Below are 19,125 nucleotides of genomic sequence, written 5' to 3'. Positions count from 1 at the left end.
TTCACTTTAGCCTTCGGTCAGACTTCTTTATTACATAGTCAGCAGTACAATGCAATACAGACAGCAGAAGGGTAGGCCTCCGTTGAGACTAACCAAAAAAAAGCTATCATGTGCTCCCTTTTTAGGCAGAAACACGCCATTGGCTGACCTGCACATCAATCTCCTTTTTCCAGAGCTCCAACAGCATAAACTGACAGTTATTCAGTAGCCAATGAGCATGAACATCGTCTTATTAGCAACTGGTATTAAAACTCATCATGAAGTAAAATCCAAGGATGGCTTCAATTGCACCCTGTAGCTCCTTTTACTAAGTGATAAGAAACAGAAGGAGCTGCAGGAGTAATAAATAGTATCTGGCTGATTTCATGGTCACTGAGTGGCCAGCAATGCAAAGAACAGATAAAGTAAGTGTAAGAGTGCCTGAAATAACAGAGCAGCTGTCAATAGGGTATATTTCTGTCACAGAAGAACAAGAGCAACCAGGAATTCAAAGCTCCTTTAGAAAAACAGATTTTCCTGAATCCCATCCGATTTTTAAATAAGAAAATTATTGTGGGAAATGACTGAATCTAAGTGGTGCTGTTTGTGCTATTAAGTACAGGAAGCCCTGAGAGTTAATGGCATGTTGCTTTAGCCTGCTGTAGGACTGGAGGGTCTGGAGGGATCTCGATTATGTCAGTTATACTGAGAGCAACGTGAGGAGAGTTGTTCCGGCAGGAACTGGCCATGTGTGTCTTTCTCCATGGAGGACGACGTTTACTTGTGCAGGCTGGATCAAGCAAGCAGTATAGCACTAACATCACTGCACAGACAAGGCACAAGGCAGCACCCAGAACTTGAATTAAAGTGGCCTGCGATTTGGCATTTCCACGGCTGATTAAGAAGCACTGTATTGTATCTCAGCAGTGCATTGTGGGAGATGGGCGGCTGCTGTAATATAGTGTCACAAATCAGATCACGCTGGACTGCAGCCAAGGCTGTCTACTGGGTGGATCTGGACAATCACCATCCTGATTAAAGTATAGATGGTGTTTTCATGTCATTCTGCAGTTCCAATAGCTTCCATTATCACAAGGTGTTTGCTCACTGGCATATGGTGCCCAGACTGAAACGGGCAGTACCCAGGGAGTAAAGTGGTGACAGATGGCGCTTGGGTGGTGGGCTGGCAGAATAGGCCAGCAGGGGCATGAGAAAGCTGGCCCCGCTGTCACAAAATCTCAAACTTTGATCAGGCTACAGAGGAAATTGGGTCCTCGACAGCTTTATAGACAGCAGATTGCAGAAGAGGTGTATAAGACTATAGAATGACTTGTATCCTTCCATATCTCCTCATTATATGAATACATTATTATAGAAATCATTCTCTGTCACACACACACACACACACACACACACACACATAACCGAGCTTCCTAGAGTAAAAGAACTTAGGGGATTTCTTCTTTTCTTTCTCCAGTCTTTAATTTGTTTTCCACAAAGTCCTACATTGTGAGCTCCTTATTGGGCTCTGAATGGGCCTGATCTAATTCCATCTGTGTTTGACGTGACTATTATACACGTTCTCCAGACAGTGCGATGAGCTCATTTTTAATTTGGATTATTCAAACAGTATGATATGCTGGTATACTCAATCATTATTGCATTTTTGGGGTCTATTTTTATCCCCCATAAGATGTTCTTCAGAAACATGTTTTGTTGTTAAAGGAATACAAAATAAGACACGTGTTTTATCCGATTTGGAGAGGTTTCAGAAAATGGTGGTTTACACAAGGCAGAAACATATTAAGCAAAAGAAAATACAATTTTTAAGTGTCAGTCAAATAAATATACTGTAAGCAGTTACACTATAGCACAAGTGTTTTTTATGTGCTAAAATGAATACACATAATAATATGTAACAATGGAATGCAGACTTTAAATAGTGAAGTGAAATTAAACAAGGTATTTAGGATAAAGGTTGATAATTACATGCACATGAACATTAGATGTTTGACAATAGTTACAGGCATTCTGAGTTATAGGAATTAAAAATAAAATATCAATGGTTTAAAAGATAGGGACATATTACATATTACAAATTATAATTATGGATGAAGATAAAATCATAAAATGTACAATTAATGTTCATTAATTAAAGTTCATTGTTGTTGGAAAATCGTGTGATTTGACAGTATTGTTTCTTCAGGCACTATTTAGTTGTTTTCAAGAAAGAGGCTATACTGTAGCAATATCTGACAAAACAGCTCGACAAAAAGCAAACTAGACTGAGATCCTTTTTTTGTAAAGAGGACAGGACCTCGGAAGACAGGGTTTATTCAGTAATAGATGTTCATACCAAGAATAATGTTGAAAAAACACCAGAGACTTTTGAGATTTCTGCAGGAGCTGCTAGCGTCTGCTCAGACCTTAGAGGATCTCTTATAAAAAAAAAAAAGACTCTTGCCTGTCAGAAAGATATTTGTTTCCTTTACAGATTTTTTTCCCCTTTGTATTTTCTCAAGGCTTTTTACTTCAGCCATGCCACCACATAGATTGTCAGCCTAAGCCTCTTCCTGTTGCTCTCCTGATTTTTGACACCTGTCAGCATTTCCTTAAGCAGATCAAAAGATATTAAACTAAGAATTAATCTTGAATATGTTTACAGCACGAACAGGGAATCTGATTTACTGTTCCTTTGATTTGACAAAAGAAGCGTGGCAAATCACATGCGTTTTCAAGTAGCCATTTATAGTTTAGATGATCAAATAGAGAAGAGGTGGAGAAAAAAGGGGGTTTTGAAATCAATTAGGAGAAGTGTGGCCCTGGTGATTTTGAACACTAATGAGGTGTGGAGAGATAGCTCAGGGCAGTTGAGAAGAAGCACGCCATTGGGAATCCATCAGAGGAAAAAATTTGGGACTGACAATTAAAAAGCCTGGATGTGGCAGGGGAGCAGCTGGCGCTGATTGGGTTTCCGTGAGCGATCCAGCTTTTGTGAAATATGTTGCTTTTGCATTCAAGAAATTCTACAGTAAAACTAAAAGACATTGGGAAAAAAATCACTTTATTGGTTTTGTTTTTTGCTGTTTTCCCATAATTAAACAATTCACCACCTCTATGTTAGATGCGATCAAAAGATCTTTTAACTACTTAGGCATTCCTACCAAAATTATTTTACTACCAATGGAACAGATGGAAATACAAAGCAAATATGGAAGGAATTCATGATATTCCAATAATTTCCAGTACTAATGTGCTTTTAAAATGTCACATCTAATACTTTGTACATTTTATTCTGATTGTATAAAAGGATTAATCTTCTTTTGGAAAGTGTAATAATAATAATAATAATAATAATAATAATAATAATACAAAAGAGAATAAACAAATTCATTTTAAGCAGTTTAAAATGTTCAGGGGTTGAGCAGAACCTTATCAGCTAGATTAAGGGGCTTTTAATTCTATCAATGCCACATTGGTTAGCAAGTCTAAATTATAATCAGATCTTTCAGTTTATAATGAAAATATGATTGCATTTTGCCTGCCATCTGTTTCTGTGTGCACATGTAAATCTCATAAATTGAATAAATAAATTACCAGACAGGATTCTGTAAGATATAATATGAGGTAGCCTGCTAGACCATATGTCAAATTAACTTGAAAATGAATAAAAAAGTACATACATACATACATACATACATACATACATACATACATACACACACATCCATTCTACATTACAGAAACAGAATGGCATGATTTCTGTGCTTAAAGTCAGTTACATCAACATTATCCAATCATAGGCAACTACAACTGACACTCAACTCATTTTTATTTGTTAACAAAAGTGTTAGTAAATCTTCATTCATGGTTTTTGACATCATAATTACATTTTATTTTCATCTTGTTTTCATCAATTAAAAAACTTTTGTCAGTTTTCATGAATATGTCTGACACTGCTTGAAAGTCATGTTCTGTGAAATGCAGCCTTAACGGAAAGGGCATGTTTTCAGTGGCCAGTAGGCAATTCTTGATTTATGGGTCTCATAATTTAGTTGAAATTATTAGACTTAACCAAAATGTTAACTTCTGACTTGATTAGCCTACTAAAGACAGACTGTATTGGTAGGCAATAAGTTCTGTTTGACTGTTAGTTTATTTTGGATAAATTTTCTCCATCATGTTTAATAAATATAACAATATTTATTGCAATTTCATAAGTGCAATGTGATTTTTAATTTTTATATATATTGTGCAGCCCTAATTAAAATGGACACCAGTGAAGGGACCTTCAACAGAGATAGCTCATATTAAACAGGATCCATGGCAGTGAAATACTTCACTGTACATTTTTGCAGTTTCTTTGAGGAACTCCCTCTGTAAACAGAAGGCATGTATCCTACCCTAAATCATATGTTACAATATTTAAATTCACCAGGACTGTACATCTCGGAGGACACAGACAATATGCATCTCTAAAAATAAAAATACAGTAATCAACATCTGCATTGCAGAAAAATAAATATGTAGAAACTTGATTTCTGTAAATTGTTTGTGAACATTGACTCTGAAAACAGCATCTCTGTGATTATATTTATATTCATCAATAAAGAGCATGAAGCCTATGAGGTACTGCACAGGTAACAAGGTGGAGAAGCCCCCCCCCCCCATATGAGAGACCTGCCAATCACAGGGGTGCACACATGTCGGGCAAACATATCTTTATGGGGTCCGCTCATTCATTTCTATGGGAAAAATATGACAACCTTAACCCCTACCCAGCCCTAACCATAACCATAAGTAATCAAGCAAAGTACAAGAGTTTTTGCATTTAAATTTTTTCATTGCAGTCACAGATTTTTTATTAAACTGAGTTTTCCCTTATGAAACTGGTCCCCATAAGGGAAATAATGGGTATTCATCACATTGTCGGGACATTGTGTCCCTATAAGGTAAGGTATACCTGCTCACGCGCGCGCGCACACACACACACACACACACACACACTAGGGGTCATGCAGAGACGCCAAGTCAGAGTGTAGGGAAGTCAAGTATGAGAATAGGGCTATCCACTGAGGCATTGCCACATTTATTCACCATTTACTATGACCTACAGTATACATAAATAATGCTATTGGATGCAATTTTTAAAATAACAAAATGATTATAACTGATTTCTTCTCAATAAAGGTAAATGGAAGAAATTCAGTTTCATGATCTGTTGAAAAGTACACTTGGTCTTTTCAGGAAGTACTGCCAGACGGGCATTATTATACTAACTATATGGCATTTCATTAAGTAAGTACTGCCTGCAATAGGTTTCTGTCAACATATCATGATGATCTTAAAAGAAACTTTAAAAACATAAATTTGCTGCCAAAATAAACCTACTGAATAATGAGAGTCCATTCTCATCCTTAAATTCTCTTAATAGATGCCATTTAAACGCACTCTAATTAAGCAGCTGTTGAAACGGCTCCTAAACTCAATAATCTTGAAACAGCCCAGGGTCCTCTGACACCTGAAATAGCCCTGGGGCCTCGGACACCTGAAATAGCCCTGGGGCCTCGGACACCTGAAATAGCCCTGGGGCCTCGGACACCTGAAATAGTCCTGGGGCCTCGGACACCTGAAATAGCCCTGGGGCCTCGGACATCTGAAATAGCCCTGGGGCCTCAAAATCCAACAATAGGTCAGGGGCCTCCTAGCCCTACAATAGGTCAGGGGCCCCTGACACCTGAAATAGCCCTGGGACCTCTGACACAGGCCTCAGATACCTGAAATAGCTCTGATGTCTGCAACACCTGAAGCAGCCCAGGGGCCTCTGACCACATTAATGCGTCTCTGTAGGTGATTTGCAAAGAAAATAGTGAAAATACTAAATAACAATTTTAACGTTAGTGCCTATGTGAAAACCAGAGGTAAGCTTACCTAAAGCCAGCACCTGGCAGCCGCTTGACGGCACAGTTACGTTGAGCATATCGTTGGCGGCAGTGTCTGGATAGAGAGCTCTCTGCACATCATGCTCGCTGTCAGTCTGGTCACTTTCTTCATGACCGCTGTCTTTAAGGCTGTTACCTTCCATGTCCTTGAATGTCGATGTGCTGCAGAGTGACAGGGGAAGCTAATTTACCATAATGGTGAATTCTTGTGTTCCACCATCTCATGCATATTCAGTGGTGTTTCTTTCCTATAAGCAGACTGCATTTGATCATTTCATTGTATGTGGGGATCAATTAACTATTAAGGACAGTGACTGTACTACAACAGGGCATCAGCAGGTCATGGTTATTTTTAAATATTTTATGGTGTTTTGGAAGCAACATAATTACATTGTTTGAGGGGAGCAAGCGTAAGATAGATATGACATGGATGATGTTTAGATAGCTAGATAAAGAGACAGACAGGCATTCAGATAGATATAATTAAGCAGTATTGTTGTTTAGAGATACCTTTGGTACTCAATAAATTTAGCAGGAAATATTAAATAAAATTAAATACATAAAGTAAAATGAGGATTTTTCATTGGAAACCCACCTTTTAATGAGATGTGCTCTACTGTTTACATAGCTGGAGTCGATCGAATAATTCTCTGTCTGTAAAACAGCAATATGACATGTTAATTATCATTCATCTTAATCGCACACATAATCACAAATAGAAATCACTGAAAAGATACCAAAGACAAATCCTACTCATGAGCAAGACAGACCAAACATATTTTTATTAAAATTTTCTCATTTAGTCTTTTGAAACAGCTACAATATTTATATTACAAAAAACTTCTGCTAAAATATCTAATTATGTTTTTCTTTGACTGTTTCTGAAAATATTAATTCAACCACAATATTAATGTCTAGAATTGCTGTATTAGCACCAAAAATTAATAGGATTTCCCCTAGGCCAGCTGCACTCAGTAGTCACTCTATTAGGTGCCCCTATGTAATACATTAACCACTCCGACGGCTGACAAGAAAGGCACTGAAACATCCCTCTCTGCACAACTGAGCTGTTATTTTTGCAATTGTGGCATTCCTGTTCGCTTATACAAGTCCTCCTCTGACTTCTCTCATTAGCAAGGTGTTTCCAGCAATAAAACTGCTGCTGACTGGATGCTTTTTCGTTTATGTTATCATTCTCTATAAACTCTAAATGCTGAAAAATGTGAAAATCCCAGGTGGGCGGCTGTTTCCGAGATCTATGCACCACCAAGCCTTGCCCCAAAAAAGACACCACTTTTAAAATGACTTAACTCATGTGTGTTTGTAATACTTAGCCACACAGACAATGTACCTCTCAACGCGTCCGTCTTTCTGTCTGTCTGTCTTTTCATCAAATGTCCCCATGTCAGTTTACCATTCCTTACTCTGAGCAACCCCTATTTACCGTGTTTGGTCTATCTCTGAAATTTCTTGCCGAGGTTGGCAGCATAGGGTTCCAGTTGTGATACTTTCTTCTTGGTAATCTGATACCCTGAATATGTGCATAAGGGCCTTACGTGTTTCCCTATCATGCCGACACCATCCAGGGCTCTATCAGTGTCCACAGAAGCATCAAGCCATGTCAAATCACAAGGCGCTTTAAAATCTACAAATATTTCCAAACTGCATCCCATTCCGGTATGTCCCTCTGCATGAGCTCTTAGGTTTTAAGTTTCTTTGATCTTCACCTTACATTCAACTGGAACCAAAGCACACAATGACAAGCATCTGTGGTTACGGAAGTCGAACCATCACCTTCACGTCTTTTTCTTGATGTGTTTTGACATTTTCACAAGACATCATATGGTTTTTGTATTCAATTGACAATGGTGGTTTTGACACAGTATCTTGTAACTCATGTAGCTCAGTCCATCAGAAGTCTTTGAAACATTTTTTTTCCCCCACAATGCGGGTTGGATATCCTTGCAGTTTACTGATATAAGATATGAGGTGATTGCCTTTTGGTCATAGAAAGAATACTAAACATTCCATGTTAGTCCTGAGAAGAAAATGTTGACAAAAGCTCTCAGCCACATCGCTTTGTCAAGTGGTTCTGCTCTTGTTCACAATGGAAACATGACTCCGGCTCCGTTGGATACCGGCATACACCGGGAGCAAGGATTTACAATGTATGCTTTTAAAATTGGCTATCACCTTTAAAATGTGAGTATTCCATTCATTTCCCAAAAGCCTATGCAGTTCAGGGTGATAATGAGCGTAGGAACCAGAGGGCACTAGGCTTGGGGATACCCTGGGCAAGATACCCTAAGGACAATACCCTGGGGAATATACCCTAAGGAGGATACCCTGGGGAGGATACTCTGAGGAGGATACCCTGGGCAAGATACCCTGGGGAGCATACCCTGGGCAGGATACCCTAAGGACGATACCCTGGGCAAGATACCCTAAGGAGGATACCCTGGGCAGGACACCCTAAGGAGGATACCCTAGGCAGGACACCCTGGGGATATGCACACTATGGACAATCTAGAGTTTCACTTTACCTAACCTCATGTCTTTGAAATGCTGCATGAAACTGTAACACCCAGATGATGGAAAGAACATGTAAACTCAATACACAGAATGGAGGCAGGATTCAAAGCCGCAATCATGGTGATTGGGCTTCCAAACCACAAATCCTTTGTTTTTGCCTGGGTATATATACTAAACTATAATATGCATTATTCAGACATTATAGGCATAACTCTTTCATCATGCTAGAAATCATTGTAAATATGTTTCCTTACATCCTACAAATGAATAGCAGATATGGTGATTTGAAGAGAATTGGCAGACTGGGAAGTCCGTATCTGTTTCCTTAAGCGGTTTCCTGGCTGTATTCTCCCCTGTCACTACGGCGTTGCTGAATTCCTGCTTTCTAGTGAAGTGAGTGGGCCAAGACAACGCTGTCATTATTTGTAACATATTCCAGCTAGAAAACATGGTTTTGTCAGGAATATACTGTAGGAATATGTTCGTAACTTGCCAGAACACATTATGTTCGTACAGTGCTCCACATGAGCAAAAAACTGAGTCACTTCTTTTCAACTTCCTTCAATGTGCAGTAGTCTGTTACTCTGCGTCATTACATTCAGAAATAGGCATTGCTTTGTATTATGACAATATTTTATATAACGGTCCACCAACAATATCTCATTTGTCATTAAAACTTAATGATTACAGGATGCCTATCGCTTCACATGTTCTGTATTACTCTGGCTGATACTCCTTCTCACTCGTGCATCACTGTGTCGAAATTATCATTTACTGTCGGATATGAATTTGCTATATGAGTAGCGGCTTACACTTAATGCATGAATGTTGCTGACGGCTACCTCTGTGTACATCCGAAACTGGAGCTTGTTTCAGTACTGGCCATACAGTGCTTTCAGTTCAAGACTGGGTATTAGGGCATATTGATCAGGGTGACCAGTGTTTCGTAGGTATTTAAGAACCTGAAGTTTAGTAACCGATGTAAGTAAATATCTGTGATTTCTGTGCATTTGATCGTAGTTGGACAGAAGCAGACAGTTAATTGCTGATTGCTGAAGGGGAGACAGTAATCTGAGGGCTCGATAGGAGCCGGGGGGGGGGGGGGGGGACTGACGGACTTCTCTGTTGCACATGACTACATTCAGAGGGAAAACTGATCATTTCAGGCAGCTCACCCTGCAACCTGATTTGTCTGCCTTACAGAAGACTGGCCCCATGGCCCTTATGCAGGTGTTTTCTTTGTGATTCTCATGTGCGTGTGCATTTACTGAGCATGCATAGGATTTGAGTCTCTTGTCCTCGTAAAACTGTTCAATTTGACAGCTATGCCATATTAAGGTACGTTTAACCTATCCAATAAAAATACATGCAAATAACAATGTGAAGAGACAACAAATAAACAAAGATTAGGTGGCTTCATTCAGCTACTGTTCTGTGGTTAGACAGTGTATCTCCCATCAGAGTAACTTTATATGCACATGCCCTAGTTTAAAACTTCATAACTGAGTAATGGAAAAACTGGGCGAAGACACTGTGATTATACTGGATCCTCGGGTCATAAATAATGTGTATGATGGGTCCTCAAAGCTTCCTGCATCCGGTTCCAGAAAAACCCTGAATAATGCAATGAGATGCGGTTTTGCATATCAAAACAGGCTGAGAAAATAAAAACTTGGTTTTTGCGAAGCATAAATTGGCTTGATTTTCTCTAATCCCCTCGATGTCTAAACCAAAGAGTGCTTACTTCCTATAGGCGGGGGCTCAGAACTCATCGTCTGGATGTTTGGGAAATAAATTTGAGTACCTCATCCCAAATCCCATGGCGTCCGTTTTGTATTACCTGAAGCAGACAGAGAACAATTCCCCAAACAGACACTGAGGTCCTGAGCAAACCCGTAAAATTTAATCTATGCCGGCAGATTACTTGCCTGCTGATTCCCTCAGAAATGATAGCTAAGCTAAAGTTAAAAGGCTAAAGATTTTGCCTCAGCAAAAGTTGCTTTCAAATGCACTTTTCAGCAAAAATGCGAAACTAAAACTGTTATTTTGAAATGAATGTTTATGTGTATGATTATTCAACCCGAACAGCACAAGCAGGCTGCCTATAAACAGCTGCTGAATTTTCAAATTCAGAAAATATAATCTTCACTAAGTCAATGTAAAAATGAAAATGAAATGAAATACATACTATAATAAAGCACTAGGCAGTACTTAAAAAAAGATACGACATGACATGTCACATATTTGCATACAGACTACTCTGAACTTTTTTTTTCCTCTCCTTGTACCTGCATTTTAAAGATTTTCTTACTGCAGATTCAACAACATGATATGTCAAACCAGCCAGCAGTGGCAACAACATAATTTTTAAAGCAATTCTTCTTGTCACGCAGTTTTCTTGGGGCTTTCATGAGGATGTGGTATCTTTTTATGGGTCTTTTCTATGAAGATTTGCAAAATCCCATCACTCAGTCTGAGGAGAAAGCCATCCTGCATAAGCCAATCTCACCAGAAGATGGAATGAGTTGGGCTTGTTATTGACTTATTTTACTACGATTTAAGAAAGTGCATAAGTCAGCACTACCGGTTGCATCACTACCAGTCTAGCAAGTATAAGATGCAGGCAGAACATCATCATCTTTCACTAATCCTGACATGGTGTCGATTTGATTAAACAAATTGCATTCACACTGAGTCTTGGCTGGTGAAACATCACAGACACTCTGATGCAATTACAACACCCATAGCCCACATCCCTCAGGTAAACTTAAGAGAAAGTTTCAATCTGTTCCTAGAATCGGAAACTTATTTTTACAAATGTTAAGCTTTTGCTAAAATAGGGTAAATAAATTATTTAAGAAATCATGAAAGCTATTAAATTAATAAACACAATGATCTATCCAACGCCAGCCCAACATCCCTTACAGCATGTCTAGGCTTATTTTCTGCATATGCTGGTAACGCTCTCAGATTAATACTTACTAATTCATATCTGATTTACAGGGCTTAGCATAATTGTTAAAAAAACCCAAAAACAAACAAATTTTTACTACTGATCCTGATAAACTTGTTGAAGGGACAGAGGAAATTAAGACATGATTATACAGTATACTCATGTGTCTATGTACTTTTTGCTAGGTAATCTTTTCATTTCCCAAAGGAGCAGATTCTCCATCCTGTGTACCATTCACGAGAGGCCTCTGTGCCCACAATCACACATCACATCCCCGGAGGCTGTCTGACTGCTAGCTATTGTCCATGAAGCTCCGACAGACAGCCATCAGAAATAACACTTAAGCAGCTGCTGAGACAAACACAGCCTTAAATTTGATAGTGTTCTCTCTGTCTTTTCTCTTCACAGAATACTACTGATTTCATGGAAATCCTACATAGAACACAGAGTGTATGTGCTATGCAGTTGCTAATACAGCTTTTGATTTGTAATAGTGCAACTATATTGTGTATATATACATATATCTACTCACTGGCCAATTTATTAGGAACACTGATACATTTGTCATATGGCATGGTTGTTTGTGGTGTTGGTGATGGTTTGAGTATTTCAGAAACTGCTGATCTCTTCAGATTTTCCTGGGATACTCCCCAGCTTGATGACTTCAACTGTTGCCTCTTGTAATACCCATTGAGCATCACTTAAATGCCACAGAGTATTGCTGCTTATCATGTACATCCCTTTATGGCCGCTATTTATCTATCTTCTGATGTCTACTTCCGTCAGGATAATGCGACACAAAGCAACAGGCATCTCAAACTGCTTTCATGAAGATGCCAGTGGTCTTCAGTGGCCTTCCCAGAAGCCTGGAGGAACCAGGATGATTGTTGTAAACAAATACTGAGACTAAAATGATAATGAAAGCATTTTGTTGATCTAAAATAAACTAAAAACAGGAGAGACAAAACCTAAACTGAAATGAAGACAACAAACTACAAAACTAAGTGAAATTAAATTTAAAAAGTAGCATATTTGCTGCTTAAACCCCTAGTGAGTAGAAATGAAAATTTCTGGTTTCTCATTTTTAACGTCTATTTTTTAGTTTAAATCAAGCCTGCATACAGGCTATCAGCCTATACTGGCCTATAAGAAGTGCCTCCCCTAAAAATGAATGGTAAATATTTCAGAAACTGACATTTAAAAAAACTGAAAAAATTACATATGTCCTTGTGTTTCAGATCAGATTAAACCTGGTCAAACTAATGGCAAATGTGAAAGCACAGTGTGGAACCATTTTGAATACGGCACAAGCTCTAAGGACACCACTAAGTTCCCACCATTTATGAAGAGGTTGAGGATTTCGACACCATGTAATAAAAATGCTTGTACGTTCCAGTAAACCACACCCCGGAGGGACATACTGTGATTAGTTGTAGGAATCAAACCCCCGACTGTGAGAACAGATCAAGTGATCATGGGTTCTATGATTAAATCTTTTTATGTAGCTTAGCTTCTTTAACAATATAGTTTTGTTCATTTGACTTCAGTTTACAGTAACAGCATGAGGAAGTATAAGTGGTAAGTAATAGGCCTACTCAACTTCAAAATGACTAAAAGTGACTATAATGAAAAACAGTACCTTTACGTTGAAAAAAATAGTTGGCTAACTGATGTTTGTTTTTCTATCAGTAATTGCTATCCATCATATTAACAAAAGCAGACACATAACAGTAAATGAAATTCAACCCTGCGCTTTTATATGGAAAGCCTAGTAATTGGAATTACAGTATAGATAGTATTTACAGTAATGTTAACTGACATGATGAATGTCTCTCACAGAGATTACCTCTGACTTTAGTACAGGTAAGCCCTGAGAATGAAAGCCTGAAAGTTCCCATTATGAGCCAATTAGAGATATTTTACTGTTACTCCTAAAACGAATACTGAAGAGGCATATTTTGTTAGGGTGTAATTAAAGTCTGCCATAACTAGCACAAATAACTGCAAACGAAAAAATTGATTTATGAATGAAAGTATCAATTATAAGACAATTATAAGGTCTATTGTTACTCGTGAAACAAACATTAAAGTCTGATTGCAAAAAGTAACCACAGAAAAGTTGCTTCCAGCTGTCAAGTACACAAATATTAGCCATGAAAATGATTTATAGATCACAGGTAAGACCTTGTCAAACAAGTGGGAACATGCTTTACTGAAATTGGGTACACCCAAAGAAAAAGGACCAAGATGGTTAGGGCTTTTTTTAAAAAAACAATCATGATTAATTGCATACGCAGTCACATAGCAACACTAATAAAAAAAGGTTTTACAGTCTGTACATATTCAGTACTGAAATTCCTTTATTTTTTAAAGCGAGATCGGTGCTTGAAGTAGGCAGGTACTCACCGGTACTCAGTACCAGCAGCTCTTTGTTTTGTTATTTCAGAGTATTGGCACCTCTCCATGCTGGTAGTATTTGGGTACCAAAATTAACGCATGCATCCACGCAATCATAGAGACAATAATGCGTTACGAATTCAAAATGAATGGTAACGTATTAACTATGACAGCCCTACTTAAAATTGCAGCCCCCAGACAATAAATCCTAACAGCATGTGTGTCTAACGGGGCTCTCTGGCCATTACAGTCACTCGAAAACTAAATTGGAGATTGGCTGTGTTAGTTGCTGGTTCTGTTACTTGGTTATATGGTTGTACGGTTCTGTGAAATCCTTGACCCAAAGTTCAAAATGTCAGCCGGTATAGAGTTAATCTGCTCCATGAACAGAGAGACTGCTGCGACGTGACTGAGAGACGTGTTAGAAACATACATTGTTATGGCTGCACCCTAAGACTTACAATGCTTGTTAGAACTGTGCCGTCATCCGTGATATATTTTGTGCGCTGTTTTCATGTGAGTGCGTCCTTATTTTTAAAATCTAAAACTAAAATTAAAACTAAATTATATTGTTTCATTATATAATTACATAAATTTTAAATTATGGTAAAATGGCCTTTGGATGCAATCATTTCAACATGGCCAGAATCTCTAACGGATACTAACCAGCATCATGTTGAATCTGTTTTAACAAAAAATTTGGCTATTCTGAGAACAAGAGAATAATCCTAGCCAGCATTATAATGGTGTACCTAATAAAGTGACTGTTTCTGTATATAAACTTCAATTTTTTATATACAAATATATTTTTATTGTACATTAGTTATATTATCTTTTATTATTCATATTTTTCATATATAATAATGCCTTTCCACATGCAATGCCCATAACACACTTGTTACCCATTTAGCTGCACAGAATGACTGACTGTCTCCGATACGCAGCCTTGATCCATTTAGAGAAGTCAGGCTAATCCTGTCTAAAGGGAAGTCTTCAGGATTACTGCTAGTCCTCCAAATTAAACCAAAAAGTCAGCTCTCTCTTTTTGCTCATACAAGCAAGAGCCTCACATGGCCTTCATAAGGGGATTCCAGTGTTTTTTTTCCTCTACATGGACCAATTTTGAAGATTTAAATGACACCACAGATTAGAATTAGGGACTATGGTGGTATCCTTTGTACAAAACGAGAATATACATTTATAAATCCTCAAAGTTTCTTTCTAAAACTTTTGCATTGCCTATACTCTGTTGTGATATCTAGCCTGCAAAGACAATGCAGTCAGAAAACAGTAATCAGGTAACCATGTCCCTTTGCCCACCTTAGTCAGTCATCCTCTTTAGATGATATTCTGTGCCTTTCTATCCAACTGCCACGGTCAATCCCAAAGAGACTCCATCCTCCTTGACCACAGGCTTCCATTAACTAGTAGCCAAGACATGATTCCCACCTTTGCATTAGCGTGCAAGTTGCATAGTTAAAATGAATAGCCACATGAATAAAGTGTTTAATATTGATATACTGGCAAAACAAAAAGAAGCAGATGCTCTTTATTTAACATGGCTGGAGTAATTTTTTCTCTTAAATACAAAAAGCATAATGTCTGACTCTTTCTATAAACATATAGAAAAGGCTGTCTTAGCTAACTAACAGCGAGGGAGAAGTTCAGACTATGAATGATAAGTAGTAAATACATGCTGAGGTCATCGCACACAGAAGCAGTAGTAAAGTCGTACCGGGCTATGACTCAGAACAGAGAATATGAGCCAACAATCAGCAGAGAATTTTTCGCTACTGGCAGACATCGTCTGTGTGAGTGAGTAAGCATGAATGAGTCACGGCTGACTTCATGTATGCTTACTATTAATGCTTCTGTCATCTCGCTTTTGGCTAATGATCCCTCTCCACTTGTTTAGTCAGAACACCAGAACAGGCTCCACAGAACCTCACTCTCTGCGCGTCCCTGCAGACATTACATCCACGTCATTACAGCAGCAGAACAAGCAGTCGTCTCCACATATTTTTGTTCACACTGGCACGGTTTTCGCTCCAGTTAAGACTGGATTAGGAACTGCAGACATTTTGGAGGGGAGACAGGAGCAGAATCTTCCGGCAGCATTGCCAATGTTATTTATTCGCTCCATATTTTATACTACAAGACAACCCCTTACACATATATACTTTGTACCAACTAAAGACATAAATTCTGCCAAAAGAGACGTTATGAACATCTTTAAAAATTATAAGAAAACACAAGTAACAGGAAGTAAGAAATAAATATTCCTGCTGGGCACTTCCCTCTTATACCGTGAAGAAAAGTGTCAAGCTATAGCTGGTATTTTGACAGTAATGGTTAGTTCTTGCATCATTACCATCTCCTTCCGTCCATTTTTTAGCCAATTATTCTCATTTGACAGAGCAGACTTTTTTTGAGAATATACTGAACCAGTAACAGTATAATGATAAATGAGACAACATTAAAGAGTATAGTCGTTTTTAAGACGGCTAGACAAATGAAAAGACATGATTACAATACCAATAGCAAATGCCTATAATGACAGCATTTGTTATTCTGAATTTATTCAAGTACATGTGTAGTTAAAACAGCCAGAGCCCACTATATCGGAGTGGAGACAAGAAAATGAGATAAAGTGTGGGAGTCTTGGTTAGGATGCAGAAACGGAAGCAGCAGGTCAAACCAGACTTGGTAAAATGATAAATATCTCCCTTACCCAGGCCTTAATACACAACTCTGTTAATTTCCTGGATTTATAAACTGACAGCATACACAAAGCAGATCTCCAAGACATACTTATCCTATCTTTTCATTCAGCTGCATAAGAACAAGACAGCTAGAAGAGACTGGCGTGTCACATGCAGTGTGACACATTTCTACTTCAGATCATTGCTAGCCTTGCATTTGAGGAAAATTGAATCCTGTTGCTTCCAAACATGTAAAAAACTGATGCTATCTCAAATCATAATTAGACTTTGTTAGAATTTGGGGGGCGGGGTGGGGGGAGGTACTTTGGAATAAAGTAATTTTCAGCTATTCAAAAGATGACCTCCCGATGGAAATATTTGACTCCAGACTCCTCAGCTTTCAGAGGCAAACACACAAAGAAACAGGCCCAGTTTAAAGGCACATGCATAAAAAGATACAACCCAAGATATCCAGAGATTCTACAATTCCACAAGAAACCAAAGGTCAGCATAAAGTGCATAGGAAGTTTTGGTTTCTGTTGAGATGGACGACTAAACCTGCAAACATGCTATTAGAGATTCGGCTTTCAGCGGCCGTCTCACAATGCTCCCGTCCGTCCCCAGGCATGTAATCATGAAATTCCTTAAGTATTAATGGCAGGAAGAAGGCAACAAACTTTCCTTAGGAAAAGCAACTGGTCGCTATGGCTTTGTTAGGAAATATAGGCCAATCTTTTTCAATCCTATTAATTGTTCTTTGATGTCAGCAAAATCTGTGCTAATGAGAGCTGAGAAAAGAAAAAAAGGGAAAAAAAGACATTTAATGAAGTTACTTCCTCTCTCCTGTGGTCTGATTTCCCAAGACCATAAAATCTTTATTTTGTCCTGGCAGCTTATATAGTCTAAAAAAGTTTTAGTACAACAATACACTTATCCCAAGAAACAAGCCATATTAAGCCCAGTATTGGGCACTGACACACAGACATATGTACACAACAGCAGAAACAGGAATCACCAGTTTACCTAAACAGCTTTCGGTTGTTAAAGACGTATCTGCAGGTAAACAAAAAAATAGGCTGGGGAATTTGACATTATTCTCCTGGACGTATAATGTAATAAAGTCTGCCTACTGAGAAACCATGTTAGTCCAAGATGAAAAATAAATTAAATGAAAAAAACACTGAATTAAGTTATCATGAAAATTACTGCTAGCAGTACTGTTGTGCTTCTCTTGTCACATGAAAATGTATTTATACATGAAGCGGTTACACTAACGTCTTTAATTAATACTCAAAAAACAATGGATCCTTTCACCAGCTCTGCCATCGCACTGGTTCTGTAAAAAGTAGCTCATAAAATTCAGAAACTCTGAAGAATGTTCTGGACTTACCTGGTTTTATGGATGGCTTGACAATGAAATCACAAAGGAGTTGCTCAGCCATGGACAAAATCAATCATGCTCATTTTCTACGAGCAATAAAGGTCTTTATTCTAAACTCATTACTCTTGTAGTGGTTTTGAATAAATCTAAACAAAGTTGTTGCTGTGATTTATTACAAAACCTTTACCTCCCTGATCCTGTGTTGTGTTAGCAGTGGGGAGTTGGATGGATAGATGAGTAGATAAATTAATATTCGTAGAAAAGTGGGTTAACAGAGCTAGTACCACATAACATATTTTTGGGTAAATAAGGAAAATGGTGCATTTATATTGAAGCTTATCCTATCATTCCCTCACAAGTACACCTTTATAAGGCATAAAACACTTTCCTTCACTAATGTAAAGTTCATACCAATTTCCCTGAGTATAGTAAATAATCGTATGCTTTTACTGCAGTCTCCAAGGCTGTACTAGGCAGACCACTGCATTAAATGTGACCCCCCCACCATTCTTTGAGGGAAAGGTATGTTTTCATTTACAAGTGAAATTTTATGGAAATCCAGTAAAAACCTTGTTAGTAATTGTAGCACTTCAAATCTTCTTACGTTTAATTTTTTTTTCTCTATTTTTTGATCCATAAAATAAAATGCTTTCAAATAAAATCGATTTATATTCTGAAAAAAAAAAATGTTTGTGTGGGCACATGTGAAGTATTAAATCCCTTTATCTTTATTGCCAATAGCAAAGATGCCCTGCATTTCTAAAACAACCTCAAAGCATCTCTAAATACTTTTAACTTTTCTGACAGGAGAGACTTTTTGCCTTACACCCATCTCCCTGCCCTCCCTATCAACTTCCTTTACACCTAAGTTCACCCTTCGCTTTGGTCCGATTCGCAGTGCAAGCAGACATCACATGTTATTACAGCTAGTTTGTGGTGGCACGCTTACATCAGTCAGTGCTGGACATGTCATCTGTGACACAGTCTCTTTGGTTTATGCATGCTGCAAGGCTTTAGATGGATCTGAAGGTTGGTAACTTTTTGTTTGAGAGCCTGCAAAGACCAGAGGTTCATGTTTCCCGCCTACCATTAAAAACAATGCAAATGAACATGCTTTACATATATTTATTACCAATCAAAATTTACATAATCTTCCTAATATGATCTGATAATTTTTTTTGTTACAATTAATGAAAATGGTTCTTTTTCATTAAAAGAATCCACTTAAATCTACTTAAT

At 38.0% G+C, this 19,125-nt stretch overlaps 1 protein-coding gene across 4 annotated transcripts in view; it reads right to left on the bottom strand.

Annotated features, from left to right (window-relative positions):
• Positions 1-19,125, bottom strand: part of LOC111854400 (protocadherin-19-like) — a 52,413-nt gene that overhangs the window by 18,080 nt on the left and 15,208 nt on the right. For all 4 annotated transcript variants that reach the window (XM_023832316.2, XM_023832317.2, XM_023832313.2 and 1 more), the window contains exons 3-4: positions 6,517-6,575; positions 5,911-6,083 (exon numbers count right to left, since the gene is read on the bottom strand). In XM_023832316.2, coding sequence (XP_023688084.1) covers positions 5,911-6,083; positions 6,517-6,575 — 232 coding nt within the window. The remainder of the gene's footprint in view (positions 1-5,910; positions 6,084-6,516; positions 6,576-19,125) is intronic.

This window comes from Paramormyrops kingsleyae, chromosome 18 (assembly GCF_048594095.1).
Source record: "Paramormyrops kingsleyae isolate MSU_618 chromosome 18, PKINGS_0.4, whole genome shotgun sequence".
Lineage (NCBI taxonomy): Eukaryota > Metazoa > Chordata > Actinopteri > Osteoglossiformes > Mormyridae > Paramormyrops > Paramormyrops kingsleyae.
The sequence above is the reverse complement of the archived record's forward strand: the minus strand, read 5'-3'. Positions and strand labels throughout refer to the sequence as shown.